General features: G+C 61.6%; 1 protein-coding gene across 6 annotated transcripts in view; it reads right to left on the bottom strand.

Moving 5' to 3' along the window:
- Positions 1–17,249, bottom strand: part of ABCA2 (ATP binding cassette subfamily A member 2) — a 36,519-nt gene that overhangs the window by 16,455 nt on the left and 2,815 nt on the right. For 4 of the 6 annotated variants that reach the window (XM_042786897.1, XM_042786892.1, XM_042786896.1 and 1 more), the window contains exons 2-21: positions 11,272–11,365; positions 10,408–10,410; positions 8,776–8,887; positions 8,213–8,379; positions 7,896–8,023; positions 7,538–7,642; positions 6,884–7,069; positions 6,570–6,788; positions 5,603–5,934; positions 5,141–5,300; positions 4,763–4,891; positions 4,311–4,478; positions 3,916–4,012; positions 3,340–3,513; positions 3,151–3,253; positions 2,401–2,515; positions 1,858–2,048; positions 1,475–1,625; positions 978–1,182; positions 234–398 (exon numbers count right to left, since the gene is read on the bottom strand). In XM_042786897.1, coding sequence (XP_042642831.1) covers positions 234–398; positions 978–1,182; positions 1,475–1,625; positions 1,858–2,048; positions 2,401–2,515; positions 3,151–3,253; positions 3,340–3,513; positions 3,916–4,012; positions 4,311–4,478; positions 4,763–4,891; positions 5,141–5,300; positions 5,603–5,934; positions 6,570–6,788; positions 6,884–7,069; positions 7,538–7,642; positions 7,896–8,023; positions 8,213–8,379; positions 8,776–8,887; positions 10,408–10,410; positions 11,272–11,365 — 3,004 coding nt within the window. The remainder of the gene's footprint in view (positions 1–233; positions 399–977; positions 1,183–1,474; positions 1,626–1,857; positions 2,049–2,400; positions 2,516–3,150; positions 3,254–3,339; positions 3,514–3,915; positions 4,013–4,310; positions 4,479–4,762; positions 4,892–5,140; positions 5,301–5,602; positions 5,935–6,569; positions 6,789–6,883; positions 7,070–7,537; positions 7,643–7,895; positions 8,024–8,212; positions 8,380–8,775; positions 8,888–10,407; positions 10,411–11,271; positions 11,366–17,249) is intronic. The other 2 variants (XM_042786894.1, XM_042786898.1) reach the window with 1 other exon arrangement.

The following is a 17,249-nucleotide window of genomic DNA, read 5'->3' as shown; positions in this document are numbered from 1 at the left end:
GCTCCCCAGGGGATGAACCTCCTGTAGTGGCTGTGCTGGCTCGTGGCACCTTCCCCTCTGCTTCTCACCACCTTCCCCCCTCCCACACCACAGGCAGAAGCTCCCAGACAGGCAGCAAAGCCTAGCCCAGGATCCTGCCCTGACAAGGGCACAGGGCACACACAGGGGTCCATGCAGCAGAGCCAGGGCCATACCTGGGCCACCTCCCAGCGCCCCTGCCTGCCCGCCCTCACCCAGTCTCCGGCTCTCCATGGCACAGGCCTGATCCTCCTCCATGATGCTGAGGCGGGTGGTGCGGGACCAGGGCCAGGTCCACTCCCAGGTCTCCACTCGCCCATTGCCCAGCCAGTAGGACTTCTGAAAGGGGAAGTACCAGGGCCGCGGCAAGCCAAACATGCCTGCAAGAATAACCCCTGCGGAGTCAGGGCCAACCCTGCACTCATGTCTGTGCAGAAGTTGGCCAAGCGCCGGGGCAGAGCTCAGCACGGGTACAGGCACGGACATGGGCTTGGAGATTTCCCCAGCTTAGTGACACCACTGTGGGGTGGGGGCTGCAATCACACCAGCCAACTGGGCTCAGGGCAACACTGCTGGGCTGTGCATGGAAGCAAAGTCCTCTGGGCTTTGGGTTGGGGCTGGCTCACATTTCAGTTTTACTAGGAAAGCAAACGAAGCTGGTGAGACCCCTGCCCAAGCAGGAGATAAAGGGAAACAGCGCTCCAGCCATGGAGCTTTACTACAGTTGGCCAGTGAACTGAGACACACGACTGAAGGTCTCCAAGGAACCTGTTGGTGTCACCACTGGGTCAGGGCATTTGGGCAGGTGTCCCCAACGGGACACATGCAGGCGGCCCTGAAGGCACACTGTGCTGAATCCCACCGTGTCAGGGCTGAGCACTGCCAGGAACCAGCAGGTGCCCAGCGAGGAGGTTCCCGTAAGATCAGAGGTGCCCTCATTCCCCATTGCCCAAACACACCTGGGTGCACAGCTTCAATGTACCACGTGAGCACTCCATACACCACAGCATCCACGATCAGCATCATCATGGACAGCAGGAGGTTGAAGTCATCTCCTTCTACAGGCGACTGGCTGAAGGTGTGCCACTGGATGCCCACACCAGCTACTTCGTACAGCGCAAAGTACTTGGAGCCAAGCCCAAAGGCCGTGGTGGACATGAGGGACTGCAGAGAGGTGGAGGGAAGGGACATCAGCAGTAACCACAGGCCAGCTCCAGAGGAACAGGTTGGGGTGAATTGCTACCTGGTGCTTCCCCACCCAGCCCAGTGAAGATGCTCCCTGCTCTGGGAGGCACCAACCTTCTGGAGATGTCTCCAAAGCCCTATGGGGAGCTGGCTCATACAGGTGGAGGTTTGCCCAGGGCTTGGTGACAGCTTGGTGGCCTGTGTACTGGACATAGGGTGCCCGGGGCAAACCTGGGTTCAAGCACATCCCCAGCAACCACAGCCAACTCACCGCGATGCACTTTTCAAAGGCTGTGATCTTGTCATGCGCCACCTCCTCCCGTATCGCTACGTACATGTAGGGCACGTAGCTGAGGAAATAGATGATGCCACCGCAGGCGGAGGCCAGCTTGGCCTTGGAGTAGAGCACTGACACCAGGAAGCTGCAGGGAGGACATCATCACCTCGGATCCTGCCCTGCCAGGGCATTCTCCACACTGTCTGATTTGGGTGGTGTTAAGGTGATAAATTGGCCCCTCAGATCAGCTGGCTCGGGGGACCTGTGTCCCCCCACTCGCCCTTGTTCACACAGCTCCCAGCACCCTCGCCCCATGGCACAAGGATCCTGGTGCTGCCTGTGCCCCCTCACCCCACGGACTGGACCAGGCAGCTCACCAGAACATGATGGTGGCCACTGCATAGATGGCAAGAAAGAGCCAGATGATGAGGACATCGCTGTGCATCAGGACCTTGCCGTACTTCAGGATGGCAGTGAGTGCTGTGACCGAGATGGAGAGCTGGACGAAGCCGGTGATGAACCAAGCCACCCAATGCACCGCATTGTTCAAGCCCATCATCTTCATCACCTGTGAGGACGACACTGCTCAGCAGGGCTGTCCCCGACCCTGCACATCCCTGCTGCCTCGCTCACCAGAGCTGGAAGAGCAGCAGGCAGCACCAAGGGGTCCCTGGGGGCTGCTGGAGTGGGCAGGCCACAGCACCCTGTGTCAGGAAGCCAAAAGGCCAGCTCCCTCCAGTGCTGGGCAGGGCTTGTGCCAAGGACACTCAGAAGGACCAGCTCAGCCCAGGGACATGGGACCTACAGTCACTCCAGCTCACACTCCCCGGAGACACGGGGAAGGTGCCCTTGAATGCATCACAGGACTCGGAGCTCAGAGATGCCAACTCCTCTGCAGGGATCTCTCCTACCATCCTCACCTCTTTCAAGCGATGTTCCTTCTCCGTCACAATGTGCTGGATCATCATGGCCACCGAGTAGACCCAGGAGATCACCATGCACAGGGGCATCATGTGCTCGATGACAAAGAGGAAGCTGGTGGGGTAGAGGAAGAGAGGGGAAAGCTGGATGGTGGCACCGCCACCGAGACCTGGGGAGACCCTGGGGCACAGGGGCTCTCCCACCACCTGGGGACAACCAGCCCTCTGGTTCAGCAGCTCCTTAGTGCCCGGGAAGAGCTCCTCCAATGAGTCCATAGGACAATCTAGTGTCCTGGCTGCCAGGTGCTGGCAGGCAGGTGAGCAGCAGCCCAGTGCCCTGCTTACCCTGGTGTGGATGGGGCCCTATCCACCCTCCTGCCCTGGAGAGCTAGCGGCTCTGGGAGTTCTCCACGTGCTTCCTCCAGACCAGTGTTCAATAACCACCAACAGACCCATGTGCCATCCGTTTACCACACTCCTTGTTCTCCCCAAATCTTTCAGCCTCCAAAACACCCTGCAGCCATGAGTTCCTCGCTTCAGCTGCGAACTGGGCACAAAATCCTTCCCCTGCTTGACTAGCCTGGTGGTCCAAGGAGCAGAGCTTAACTGGTTGCTCATCATTTCCAGCGTCACCAACTTCTCTCAGGCCCCCAAACTTGTCCCCTTGTCCCAGTTTAAGTGTCCTGGCCTGCAAAGGGGAAGAGGGAAGGTCCTGCCCCTGCCCACCTTGCCCACATGAGCGTTACTCACTCGTCCCGAGTGTAACACGGGTACGGGAACATCTGCACATAGTTGCCGGGCTCCACCACATCATGGCCAACAAACGTGTTGATGAGGGCACGCTCCATCATGTCTGAGGAGGAGGACAGGGCAGGCTGAGCAGGCAGTGTGGGCAGGGGCTGGGGATGCAGACAGCTGTGGCAGGGAGCTGGCTCTCACCCTGGATCCAGACGAAGCCATAGAGGAAGTAGAAGCGGCCGCCGGTGTTGGGGCCAGGCCGCCAGTACGCCCGGCGGATCTCATTGGTCTTCTCCGTGAAGCTGGAGTTCTGCCGGATCTTGTACATGACGTGCGGGGGCAGTGAGCCGTCCCTGTTGGTCTGGAAGATGACACCTGTGGGCGGCAGGAGAGGCAGGGAGCCCGCTGGCACCACAGGAGGTGGCGACACCGGCCGGGCTGCAGTGACAGGCAGGGACGCGGAGGGTTCAGCATGTCCCAGCCAGTGGCACCCCGAGGGTGATGAGGACAGTGGGCACGGCCCTGGCGTGGGACGTGAGGGCATGTGGACAGCAGGCAGAGGCAGTGGGGGAGTCAGGGCAGCATCAGGGCACTGCACCCAGCAGGGCTCAGCCAAGGGCAGAGGACGGGTACTGCAAGATGCTCGGTCTGCTCATCCACCCACTGCAGGACCCAAGGGAGCCAAATCCCAAAGGCAGTGGCCCCAGTCTGGGGCACAGATAGAGAAGGACATGGCTTCAGGGACCCCTGCAAAGGGGCTGGTTCCTGGGGACATACTGGCAAAGACTGTGACGTTGTCCTGGTAGGCCTGGTTCAGCGTGTAGTTGACAATGCTCTCCTCATCCGGGAAGCCTTTGAAGATGTCCACGCTGACCTGGTAGGAGGGGAGGGCTGATGAGTCCCCACTGGCCCTGACAGGTCTGGCAAGCAGACCCTGCACACGGTGCAGCATGTGTCACCCACAGCCACCACACAAGCCCCCAAACCCAACAGTGGATGGGCACCTCCACCACTGACATCCACGCCAAAGCTCCTGACACTGCAGAAGCCACCATCTCCTCCAAGGCTCCCATCCCATGGCCTTAATGAAGAATTTCTGAGCAGACCTGACCCCTCCTTGGACCTGCAGAGCCTGGCTGCAGGCAGTGGGTGCTGCTCCAGCACAACTTCACCTTAGCCATGAAGTGGACCCAGCCACAGGCAGCATTGTCAATGGTGTCCAGCTGCTGGAGCAGGACGCTGGCGTTGGGCAGGGAGAAGTTGCCACTGAGAAAGTTGTGGAGAACATCACTGTCGGAGACATTCAGGATCTCTGGGTGCTTGTGGAGGTCGGCAGTGAACTGGGACAGGGAGGGAGACATAAGAGGGAGAAGTGGGGGTATGCCCTGCCTCTCAGCCTCTTGTTCTCCCCACGGGCACAGATGGGACCCACGCTCCTCCTGGGGAGAGGGGGACAGCATCCACCCTGTGCAGGAAACCAGTCTGGTCCTCACAAGAGCAGGGTGGGCACCCAGGAACATCTGAGAGCTTCATATGAAGAAGGTACGAGGTGCCTGGGGGCAGGACACCCACTTCCCACGGCAGTAAAACCCACACACGCTCAGTCCCCACCGCCCAATGCTACCTGCTGGAGCCAGTGGATGCGCCTCTGCAGCCTGCCCTCCTCCAGGTAGGCACGGATCTCGGGGGAGATGTTCAGCCACGCCTTGGCGTAGTGGGTGACGTTGCCCACAAAGGCAAAGGTCTCATTAGCCTAAGGGGAAGGAAGGTCACACAGTGGGACGAGGCAGGAGCCCCCCTGCTCTCTGGGATGGCTAACAGCTATGGAGGCATCTGCCCACCTCCCAGCAGGCATCGCTACCCCAAAAAGGGCCAGGGCACCTGCCTGCTTCTGGGAGCTGGCCCCTTCCTCCCTGCTCAGCCCTGGCCCCGCTGAGCCTGTCTGGGCAAGGAGGTCCCTGCAGAGTGGAGTTGGTGGGAGAGGAAGAATGTGCACCCTCACCTTCAGGATGACCTTGTCCACTTCGGTGCCCACAGGCGCATACAGGATTTTGGGGTTGCTGGTCATCAGATGTACGAGGAGGCCCAGGTTTCGCTGCTCCTTGCTGGTGAAGCCCAGTGAGCTCATGTTGCCCTGCTTCAGTGCCTCGGGCTCAATTGTCCTGCAAAGGGGGCTCAGGCTGCCAAATCCGCTCCAACCCCAGCGCACCTCGCTGTGGGCAGCCCCCACCCCTGCACAGGAGGGGATTTCACACCAACTCCTGCACCAGCGTGGTGCTGCCCAGCACAAGGAGCTTCCCCTGTCCGCAGCACAAGGATGCAGTGCAGCATCTGTCTCGCGCATACTCATCGAGCAATGACCGGGGCCCTGGACCACTGGCAGAGACAAAGTGGGCTCTCCCACACCCCCGTCCTGACCAGAGAGCAACTGAATCCAGCCCTCTCTATCCCCCGGGGCTCCTACCGGTTGTTGCCACAGAGGATAGGCTGCAGCCCAGCCCAGAGCTGCACAAATGCTGAGAACTGTCCCTGGGGGTTGTCGCCACCAGCCGATCCCCGCCCGGCACCCTCCTCCTCTGCCGTGGTGTTGCTGGCCGTGGCATTGGTGCCAGCCCAGCCAGTGCTGTTGGCAGTGGGTGGTGGGGCCTTGCTGGCACAGGCTCCCCTTGGCAGCAGCTTGGCCAGCGCTGAGAGGATGTCCACGTCACGGAGAACCTTCTCCATCTCCACCAGGTCCTCCAGGAGGGTGTGGAGGCGGTGCTGGGTGGCTGTGCTGTTCACCTCATCCAGCTTCAGCTGCAAGGACGAGCAGGCAAGGGGTTACCCGTGGCTGGGGTGACAGGGCCCTGCTCGCCAGCAGGTGACCAAGGGGGACTCCAAGCAGTGGCACGTCCACTTTCTTGGTTAAGATTGGAGCTGTGTCCAGCTGGGGCCCTGGACTCATTGCCATGCATCCATGGCTATCAGGCAGCAGGAGTGCAGGCGAATGCTGGCAGGGTCTTGTTGGGGGACACAAGATGTCCCTCAGGCAGGAAGGATGTTCCTCTGTGACCACAAGGGAAATGCCAGACTTGGATAGGATGAGGAGGGGGACCTCAGAGCCAGCCTTAAGGAACATTGCCACCAGGGACACTGCCAGTCCTGAGGAGAGCTGCCTGTGGGGAAATGCTTGGAGGATGCTGGGGCCACACAGCCCCGTCCAACGGGCCGCATCCCAACAGGTGCCAGGAAGGGGAATCATCTGGGGTTCCGCCATGGGGCTGGGTGGGGATTGTCCACGTGGAGTAGAAGGGTGATGAGGAGTGGCGGGGCCATGTAACAGAGTCCCCACACATCCCCTGGAGATTAGGGAAACCCCGCCCAGGACTTGTCCCTGTCCCACAGCCCACCCTGCAGCTGGCAGAAGGCACGTCCCGCAGCCCTCCTCTCACCCTGCTGACGATCTTGGGGGTGTCCAGCTGGTCCCGGAGCTCGGCAGCCAGCTGGGCAAAGCGCTGCCGGCGGGTGGCCCGGCTGCCATTGCAGGCCAGCGCCCGGTACGCCTGCAGCAGCGGCTGCTGCCTGGGGGCCACACGCAGGAGGTGGAGCAGCCTCCCCAGGCTCTGCTCGCACGTCAGCTGCTCCAGCACCGGCCCGGTGAAGAGGACACCCTATGGGGCAGGGAGCCGTGGGGGCACCGCCGCGGTGCCCACCCTGGCAGAGCAGCTCTGCCCGTGCACCCCGGTTCGCCCCGCGAGGTGCTCACCTCCATCTCGGTGAGGAAGGCCTGGGGGCTGTCAGAGGAGGCGTGTGCCGGGGCGGTGCTGGCAAGGCCCAGGGCCTGGGAGAGCAGGTGGAGCAGTGCCGGGTGGTGTGGGGCTGCCGCAGGGTCCTGCAGTACCCTGTGGACCAGCCCTTCCCGCAGGCTTCTCCAGCCACTGGGGAGGCTCTTCTGCAAGAGGACCAACAGGGCTGGAGAACAGTGTTGGGGGCTTCCCTCCGTGTGTGTCCCCAACCACACACGAACGGCCCCACAGCGCTCACATTCGTGGTCTCCAGGGAGAGCGGAAGAAAAGGGGATGTGCAGATTGGGGGGAGCATGGGTCCCCTGCACCCCAGACACAAGAGGGAACAATCTCCCTGCCTCCCTCCACAGTCACCATCCAGGAGGTGCCGTCACCCATTGCAATGGGAAATGTAGGCACAGACACTGGTGTGCCTCGAAGCACTGGGGGAACCAGTGACAGCACCAGGACAGGACCAAGCCATTCCTGCTGCTGCTCTGGCCACCAGACAGCATCCTATCACATCTCCTCTCCTGGGATGAGCACCCCCAGGTAGCCTTGTGGTGGAACATGGAGGGGATGTAGAGGACAAGCTCTGCCCCACCACGTCCCCTGCACACGGCACCGCTCCTCACCTCCAGCTGTGTCATCTTCTCACCAGGGCCAAACCCATCCCACAGGTCTCGCTCATGGGTCTCATCAGGTACCAAAGGAAAGGAACCAAAAATCAAGCGGTATACCTGCACCAGGGATGGGAACAAGGCTGCTGAGCACACCGGGAGCAGAGGCACCCGTTTGCCCAGCAATGCCCCAGCGTGGGGTTGCATGGGTGACAGGATGAGTCCTGTCCGGGTGTCCGCTGACTCCCACCCCAGGGTGGTCAGGGCTCAGTCTGAGTTGGGCCGTGCCCATTCACTGGGGCAGCAAGGACCTCTGCAAAGCCTGGCACTGCAGCACTGCGAGGTCACCCACCTCCCACAGGTCGTCACCCACCTCCTGCAGGTCAATGCTGGAGCCCAGGAGCAGCTCAGCTGTGCTGTTGGGGAGGGACAGATTCTGCATCAGGAAGCGGTGCAGCTCACCTCGGTCCTTGGCTGCCCATGCCAGTGTGAAGCCAGATCCTGGCAAGGAGCAAGGCAGAGGGGTCAGAGCAGCCCACCAGCATTGGAGATGTGGCACAGACCCATGTGGGGACGTATTACAGCTGTCCCTGCCTGGCACACAGCAATGTAAGGCACTGCCCCACGCCATCACACTGCTGAGTGCCTGGCGGGTGGGCATCTCCATCCCTGCAGCAGGATACAGCCTACCTGCTCCACTGGTGAAGTGGGTCTCCATGGAGCTGGGCTCGCTGCTGCTGAGTGCCTCCAAGCGCCGGCGCAGCGACTCCAGCTCCTCTTCCAGCCCTGGGTGCTGTGGGTCGAAGAGGCTGCTCTGCTCCACCGCTTCGCTGAGGTGCTCCAGGAGCTGTGTCACCCTGCAAGAGCCCAGCACCGACACAGCTTCAGGGACAGGGACAGAGGGATGGGGACACCTTCACAGAACTCAGGCTGGGGTCGAGCCCCTCAGGTGCACAAGGTAGCAGGGTTGCCTGCCATGGGGCACCACTGCCCCAGAAGCTGTCCTCCCCTGTGCACTGAATTGACCATGCCAGGGACGCAGAGGAGAGCCCCACAGCCTCAAAAGGCTCACAGGGGAATGGTGGGAGATGTCCCCCGCACGCCGGGGACACAGCGCTCTGCGCCCAAGCACTTTGGGGGACACAGGCTTGTGCCTTGTCCTCAGTGGAGCAGTGCCAATGTGGGAAGGGGCAGGCTGTGCACAGGAGGGAGCGGGGCGGGAGGAAGAAGCGCACGGGGAAGGCACGACTCACGTGGAGTTGGAGTACTGCAGGAAGCCGAATTCATCACGCTGGCCATCGGGGCACAGGGACTGCATGACAGGCAGGATCCCAGCCGAGGTGAGTGGTGCCGCCGTGTAGAAAGCTGGAGCCAGTGAGAGAGTGCAGAGGAGGCCGGGGAAGGTGTGGGCAGGGAGGGAGGAGAGGTGGGGGGAGGCAGGGGGCCACCAGAGAGACACACTCAGTTCAGAGAAGCACGCACTGGGCCCTGTGAGCCCCGCAGGAGGTTGGCGGCCAAGGTCAGAATTCTGCAGCTTTCCCACCAAGGCTGTCCCCAGCGGGTGGCCCCTTGGGGCTGGGGACAGCTCTGGCCTCCCCAGCTCCTGCTCTCTTGCCCCTGCTCACTCCCCACTGGTCCCTCCCACCCCAGGATGCCACTTCTGCTGCTTCCCCCAGGACGGCCGCCAAACTCCCCCGGCCTCTCAGTTGTTCTGGTTAGTAACCTCAGAGGCACCACTGGATCTCCAGAGGAAGAGGAAGAGGAGGAAGAATACAACAAGGAAAATAGAGTTGTCACCCGCAGCTCCCCAAGCCCCTGGCCTCCCCCCTGCCCAGCTGCCCCCACCTTCAGCTGCTGCAGTGGGTGGAAATGGAGACACAGCAGGGGGGGAGATGAAAGAAATGAGGAGCATCAAGGGGACAGCAAACCTTCCCCTCCTCCACCAGCGCTGAGCCATTGTCCCTGCTGGGGTCATTCCACACCTTTCCCTGGGGCAGGGCGAGCCCAGAAGGGCCAGTCCCAAAGAGGACCAGAGACTGGCAGTGGGCAGGGAGAGCCTGCTCTTGCCACCCTGGCCGGTAGCCCTGTGGTTAGAGGTGGGTCAGTGCTGTTAGCACGGCCACGATGGTCAGAGGCTGGTGAAGATGGACATCTGGCAGAGACAAGGAATGGCCCAGGGCAGGGACAGGCGTAGCATGGGATGGGCTAGCAGATGGTGGTGGCTACACCACACTTTGGTAACAAAACCAGCACATGGGTGGCATCTTGCTGGCCTCCAGGCTCCTAGTAGTGCCACATCCCAGTTCATCCCAGCTGCAAGGGACCAGGACAGGTACCCAGCAGTGGTGCAGGGGTGGGAGCCACCTCCAGCCCCCTCCGGCTCCTTGTGGACCAGCTGGGGTGGGACACAGACAAGACTGGGTGACCACAGGCTACCACATGCGTGCCAGCACCCAGCAGGGTCTGCCCTAGGAAAGAGGCAAGAAGAATCATAGAATCATTTAGGTTGGAAAAGACCTTTAAGTTCATCAAGTCCAACCGTTAGAAGGGGTAGAACAAGCCTCCACCTGACCTGGAAAGCCCTTTGCAGCCTCAGGGGCCAGGGACATTGCCACCAGCAGCCCCAGCTTCTGGGGAAGCCCGCACCACCAACCCGGTGGGGACACCACCACATCCTGGCTGGTCAGCCCCCCGGGAGGAGCAGGCAGGGGCCACGCTGTGCTGCCCAAGCTCATCTTCACCAGCCACAGAGGAAGGCAACAGGGTTATAGAGGTGTAGATTAGGCCAGAGTGAGTTGATGCAAACTGGGCTCTTTCTCCCCAAAATACATGGCCAGCACAGTCAGAGGAAGGGGGAGAGGCACCCACCCGCTCCACCAACTTACAGACTGGTGCATGCAGTAGAGGCATGGAGGACAGGCAGGCAGGGGAGATGGTGGGAAAGAAAAAGAAAACATGAGCAAAAAGAAAAAACAAACCAAAAAAAACCACACAACACAGAGCGCACGTCAGCGCTGGGGCAGGAACCAGGGCAGTGCCCACCACCGCCTGCAGCTGGACCCACGCTCACAGCTGGGCTCTTCCTCGCTGGTACACGCTGAAACACAGGCTTGGACCATCGTTACACAGGGTCGTGGCCACTACTGCCGGCTCCCAGCACTTCCCCCAGGCCCCACCGTGCCACCCACGCAAGGGCACCCTCTAAGGCGGGCATCTACTCGGAGCCCTGACAAGTTGGCAGCTCTGATCCACTGCCTCCTCCCATCAGCACAGCACCCGCATCCCCAGCCAGAACTCTGGCTGCACATCTCCAGGAGCCTCCAGCTTTGGTCCCATTAATTTCTTGCTTGTCCAGGGCCCCAGAGCCCTTCCCAGGGCCACCCCGGCTGCTCCTCGAGCAGTCAGGGGGTTCCATGGCTGTCCCAGCACCATGCAGCTCCATCTCCCCTTTCCCCCAACAAAATGTCCCTGCCGATGGCAGCCACAGGCCGGTTGGTGCTGCCACCCCCAGGGAAGCCCCCTGGCTGCGGATGACTGGCTCTCCAACCCCGCTGTGTTTGCCCTGCCAGACCCCGGCTGCAGCCCCTGCCCAGCGATACATCCCCCAAAAGGCTTCACTGGGGCACCACCAGCTGTCACAGCCCTGCCCTTGCACCCACAGGCTGTCCCCAGGGTGCTGAAGCAGCTCCCCAGAGTCTTGGAGTGGTCCCAAGTGCAGGTGTTCTGGACACCACCCTTCTGACACTCACCTTCCTTTACGGGGATTGTCGGCTTCTTCTGCCGCAGCCCCAGGAGGATGAAGAAGAGCACCAGGGGGATGAAGATCTCAAAGGCCAGTACCCACTGTGGATGACACAAAGCAGAGGGATCATGACGCTTGGGAACGGGACCAGGCTACCAAGGAGGAGTGAGGGCAGGACAGGGGTCCCTGGGGAACCGGTGCAGTGTGGCACCATGCCCACATCTTGCAGGTGTCTGGTGGCACTGTCACAGCTCAGCCAGAAGCAAATGGGTCCCTGGGCACCTGAGGACCTCCTGCTTGCCCCTGCCTGCACTCTGCCTGCTCTGTCCTGCCTGGGGGCCCCTCGTGACATGAGAGGGTACCAGAGAGGGGATCGATCCCCACTCCTGTGATGCAATCAGGGTGCTGGGGATTAAGCCCAGCCCTGACCGGCCGCTGCAGCTGGGGCTGCCCAGGGGAGAAGACCTCAAGTCCTTATGGTCAGCAAATGGCCACAGGCTCCCATGCTGGCAGGAGCTGCCCAGCGTGATGCTCCCCTGCCATATGTGCTACCACTGAATCCCAGCTGCAGGGCTATGCAGGGGGCAGACCCCAAAACCATTGTGGGGTTCGGTTTGGCCCCAGCTCCAGGTGCAACTGGGGCACAGCGTGGGGGATCCTGGCACCCCCTCTGTGCCCTCCCAGAAGGCTGCGGCTGCGCGGGAATTCCACTGGCGGCATATGGTAAATCACAGCAAATCCCCAGGAATCGCTGACCCCAATCGCGCAGGCGGCCCAGGCTGGGCTCCGTGCCCAGAGGCCCCGAGGACAGGCATCAGCACCTTCAGCCACCAGCAGAAGCGGACACCCAGCATAGCCGGCACGCTGCCAGCACAGCCGCTGCCTGTTTGCACCGTGCATGCCCCCAGCACGGCCCCACTGCCCCCGCTGCCCAGGGGAGGGGAACTACTGTAGGTGGGGAAACTGAGGCACAGGGTGAGGTGAGGCAACCTCAGCTCACTTCAGGGCCAGATCAGACCCTGGGACCTGCTGCCAGGAAGGTGCCTGCTATGACACTAGCACCAGCCCGGTCACCTGCAGCAACCAGGTGCCGGAGGGGCTTGCCAGCAGGATGGGAAAAGAGGGCTTTAAAACAACAGGGCTGCCTGGAAGGACACAGCCAGCAGCAGGTGACAGGGTCTGGCCCTCCTGATTCCAACAGCGTCACCTCCGTGCTGGTCTCGCCAGGGGCTCCAAACGCTCTGCCAAAAAGTCAGAGCAGCCCCACTCCTCAACCCTCACTGGCACATGGCCACAGCACTCCTGTGAGCACCATGGTTGATAGGGCTGTGGGACAGTCATGGCTTCACCCATGGGTGCCCCCCAGTGCTGCCCTCCCCACTCCCAGAGCCGCTGATTTTGCAGGGGGGACAGAGACCGGAGAGGCCAGCAGACACCCCAGGGACGGCACGGCCAGGGGGATCCCCATCTTTCTGGCACTACTGGTCCCAGGCGCGGTCCCTGGCGTCACCAGCCCTGTACTGGGAGGGTGGCAAGGGACACACCGCCTCGCTCTGCCCACCCCATGGCTCCTGCCCTGCCGCTCACTGCCTGCACCCGCCCCACTGCCTGTTTACTAGGCGCACAATCAGGCCTCTGTGCCCAGGCGCCCGTGGGACCGTCCCCCCACACCCACGCCAGGCCGTACCAGGCTCCCTTAGGGACTGTCGGCTCCTTGGTGGCAACAGGGAGGACCTGATTGCTGTTATTTTTTTTAAAGTGTGTCACTGATCTTTTGCTCATCTCTTTCCCCAGATAAAGCCGCTGTCTCTGATCCCCTCCTGCACCCCCACATACCCCAGTGACAGGGCAGGCTGTCCCCCACTGGCACCTGGGCTGACACAGTGATAGGCAGACACGGCAGCAGAGCAGGGCTCAGCAGTCCACACCTCTGGGACTCATTCCGTCCCCATCGGGGCTTCCCAGGCATGGGAGGGTTAGGACTGCCCCACGCCCATAGTGGGGCAGAGGCACTGGCATGAAGTAGGGATGGAAAGGAAAAAGGATGCTGTCCCAAGGGAGCCTCAGCCCCCCCGGGAGGGCACCCAACACTGGCACAGCCTGCACATGGCAGGGTTCCTGGCTGCGGGTGCAGGACACTGGGAGACAATTTGGGATTGTGTGAGGAAGGGCCAGGATTCAGGCAGCTGGGAAGAAAATGCTGGGAGGAGAGGGACAAGGAGTTAAAAAGGGCCAGTGTCTGCCGATAGCTGGCCACGTCCTGCACTGACCACAGAGGTCTGTCCTGTCCTCTCACCCATTCCCTTCCTCACTCCTCCTGTGGTGAGGGCTCTCACATGTATGTCTGGGTGTGAGGGGAGGGTGGGTACAGGTGCAGCACCCAGGGTGGGACGCAGGTCCCAGAGGCCCTTGTGCCCAGGTGACAGTGGCTGGGGATCCGGGGGCAGCAGCAGAGCTCAGCTGCCAGAGGGATCCACCCCATTAGACACACATGTATACATCCCCCTGGCACAAGTCCACCTCAACCTGCCAGAGAAGCAAGCAGGATGAGGTGCTGGGTGCTGTTTGGGTTTGCATGAGTGCTAGGTGCCTCTGCCTGCCACCACCAGGGATGGAGGGGTACGCGTGTGCCCACTGGGATCCCCCATGCAGCTGGATCCTGCCCGACTCGCCCAGTTAAGGGAGGCAGAGTTGTTGGGTGCTGCTGGCGGGTGCTTGCCCCAGGCAGGGGGATGCTCAGCTCCCCGGAGCACCAGGCCAGCAACTCCATGTCTGCTCCCACCTTCTCCCACACCGGCAGATGGGTACGGGGGGCCGTGAAGAGGATGAGTCGGGTCAGGGCCACACAGCCCTAGCACAAGGCAGCAGCACCAGCTGGGGACAGGCAGCTCCCGTGCTGCCTGGCCAAAAGCACTGACAAGCCCCATGGGATGCAGCAAGAGCAAACGGTGTGGCCTGGCACAGTGCTCCCACCAAGCCCAGCCTCTGGCCAGGATGAGGGGCAGCTGGGAGATGTGCTGAAGCCAGGGTTAGCACTGCTGCAGGGCCATGGGCTTTGTCAAGACAACTCCACCAGCATCCCCAGGACACAACCGTGTGCATGCCCACAGCCGAACCAAGTGCTCCCCATGGGGGCAGCTCTCTACATCCATCGCCACCACCCAAAAGTCTGCTCCAACCCTCCTGCCCGCTCCCAGAAACGCCCCAAGGCCCGCAGCCACTGCCTTTGACCAGCACAGCAGAGGGACAGCCAGGAGCTGGGAGCCCCCACTCAGAGGCACCCCAATCTGGCAACCCCAGTGATGCCCCTGCAGCCCAAACCTGCCATATCACTCCCTCTCTCCCCATGGCCTGGCACCTGTGAGGGGATTTGGCCCTAACACAGGTGAAGCAGCACCATGCACAGCCCAGGGCAAGCCTGGCCTCCAAGGCCACTGTCCCCACCCCACCAGAGGACAGGGCAGGGGCTGCCTGAGCTCCTCCCTGGAGAGGAAGGACTGCTGCTGCCTGCTCCCTGCCAGTCTCCCCTTCATGTTCCAGCACTACCCATGGAGCCAGCAGCAGCAGGTGCCAGCCCACAAAAGCCCCAAGGGATGGGGCTCAGCTCCTGAAAAATCAAAACCCCAACTTTTCCAACAGCATTTTAAGGCTCGTAGAAATATCTTAAATTTTTTGATGGCTCCAGACTTTAATCGTTCTGAAATACCCACTCACTTGCCCATAGCTGGGAAGCGCAGGCATGTGAAGCCACAGTCCCTGGGAAAGATGAGTGTTGGAACTGGCGGGTGAGAGAAGCCCCACAGCTGGGCATACAGATGAGGACAAGGTGAGGCCTTGACCCGGGCCAGTCCTGACCCCCCCATCCCAGTGGGGACCCAACCACAGACACCCACTGATGGTCACCACCCATCTGGGCACCAGCCAGGCCTCCCCGAGGTCACCCGCCTGTGCCTTACCCATGGGGACCGCCAAGGCTGGGCGCAGGGGCTATCTACTCCCCCACCGAGGTCTGGCTGCTCTCACCCCTGCCTCTGTTCAGACTTTTTCTCAGTGCAAGTTATGCTGGTCAACTCTTGTCCCACTGCCAACTGCACCCAGCAAAGGCACATCCCCACACTTCACACCCTGCCCTGACAGCCTGGGGACATGCCTTGGGGAAGCTGGAAGAGGAGGAAAACCCCACTGGGTTTTGCCAACGCTTCTCCTGAGCCCGGTCCCACCAGGCCAGAGCCAGAAGCCCAGGGAGAGCTGAGCACAAGTTCTCCCCCACGCCATCTGGGCACCAGTGTGCCGGGCCAAGGGGGTCATACCACCAGCAGCAGTCCTGCACCAGCACAAGACACTGGGACGTGGCCACCCTCCCGCTGGCACAGGGTGCCCAGCCTGAGAGCAGGCAGGGTTGTGCCAGTGGCTGCAGTGTGCAGGAAGGTGGTGGCTGCCCCACAGTCTCTCCCCACAGGCATGGAGCAAGGCAGAGGCCTGCAGGCTCAGTGGCTCATGGCCACCTGCCCTCTGGACCACCGTGGCCACCAATTGCTCTACAACGGGTGCCCCTCACGGCCACCCGGTGAGCAGGGATTCAGAGGGACATCGCCTGGCACTGCTGCACCGGCAGCACCCTGCCAAGCCTGCACCTCCCGCCCTCCTCTCCCCCGCACCAGCTGCAAACAGTGCGGGGGCAAAGAGCACCCTGAGCCGGGGCAGCACAGGCCCGATCGATTCCTGCTGCAGGATCCAGCACCAGCCCCACCCAGCCCTGGCGTCGGGACCTGGCAGCACCTCCACAGGCACAGGGTGTCCTGTCCCCCAAGGATGCTGCACCCCAGCACAGGCGCTGCTGCAGCAGGGTGAGACCCCCAATACCCCAAATTTCAGCCTTTCTTACTTTGGAGGCACCAAGATCCACCCAGGCCTGCTCCCGTTGGCCAGGGAGGAAAGGGCAGACCTGCCAGGACAACTCTTTTACATGGTGGGAGCTTCCCAGCTCTTGGCCAAGGAGCAGCAGAAGGCACAAACCCTGCACAGGGAGAAGCAGCCACCCTGCTGCCTGGCTCTCCCCTGCCCCATGTGCATCCTCCTCCCGCTCCAAGAGCCCCACCAGCACGCTGCAACTCTGAAGCAGTACCCAGAGCCTCAACTCCTGCTCACCATTCCTCTGAAAGAGCCTCAAACTGCCAACACCACCCCAGGGCAAAACAAAACCCAGCAACACACTTCCATCACCAGCATTTCAGAGCCAGGAGCTCCAGCTGTGGTCACCTTCCTGTCCCAAACATGTGGGCACAGAGAGCCACAAGGAAGGCAACTAAACACCCTGAACTGTGCCTGCGGTAACTTTCAAGCGATCACCTGTTAATTTTACATCCGACATAGGTTTAATCCAGCTACCAAGTCACTGGGGAGCCCATCCCTTAAGATACACATCACTGAGCTCACCCCCGTCCTAGTAGAGCCAAGGTGACGCAGCCTGCACCGCCCAGGGCTGCCTCCGGTGCCCCAGGGCACTGCCTGTCCTCAGGTACCCACAGTCCTGGCTTCCCTCCACCAAGGGCTGCGGATGCTGTTCTGATCAGACCCCATCACCCCAGGGCTCCTACCTGAATTTCTGCCCTGGGAAGAATAAAATCACAGCCAAACCCCTGAGTGGTGCCCAGGATGGCTCAGCCACGCCATGCAAAGTCCAACATTCCCATGGGCTGGGCATGAGACCTTACAGAGGTGCCATGGGACACCACCCAGCCATCACCCTCACCAGGCTGCAGGCAAGCTTATCTGGTGACAAAAGGGGTTACAGAAGCGGGTGGCACGTGGCACTGTGGGACAGGAACACACCTCTTCTGAAGGCCACCTGGTCACACAGCCTCCCTGTACCCACCACTACTGCATCCTCAAGCGACCAGCCAAGCCCTCACCAAGTGCCTGTGGATGAAGTCTGTCCCAAAACCACTGCTGCGCCTTGCTGCAATGCTGCCCCCCAAACAGCCC

This window comes from Tyto alba, unplaced genomic scaffold (assembly GCF_018691265.1).
Source record: "Tyto alba isolate M040663 unplaced genomic scaffold, T.alba_DEE_v4.0 Super-Scaffold_11, whole genome shotgun sequence".
Lineage (NCBI taxonomy): Eukaryota > Metazoa > Chordata > Aves > Strigiformes > Tytonidae > Tyto > Tyto alba.
Note: the sequence above shows the minus strand (reverse complement) of the source record. Positions and strands in the feature narration are given on the sequence as shown.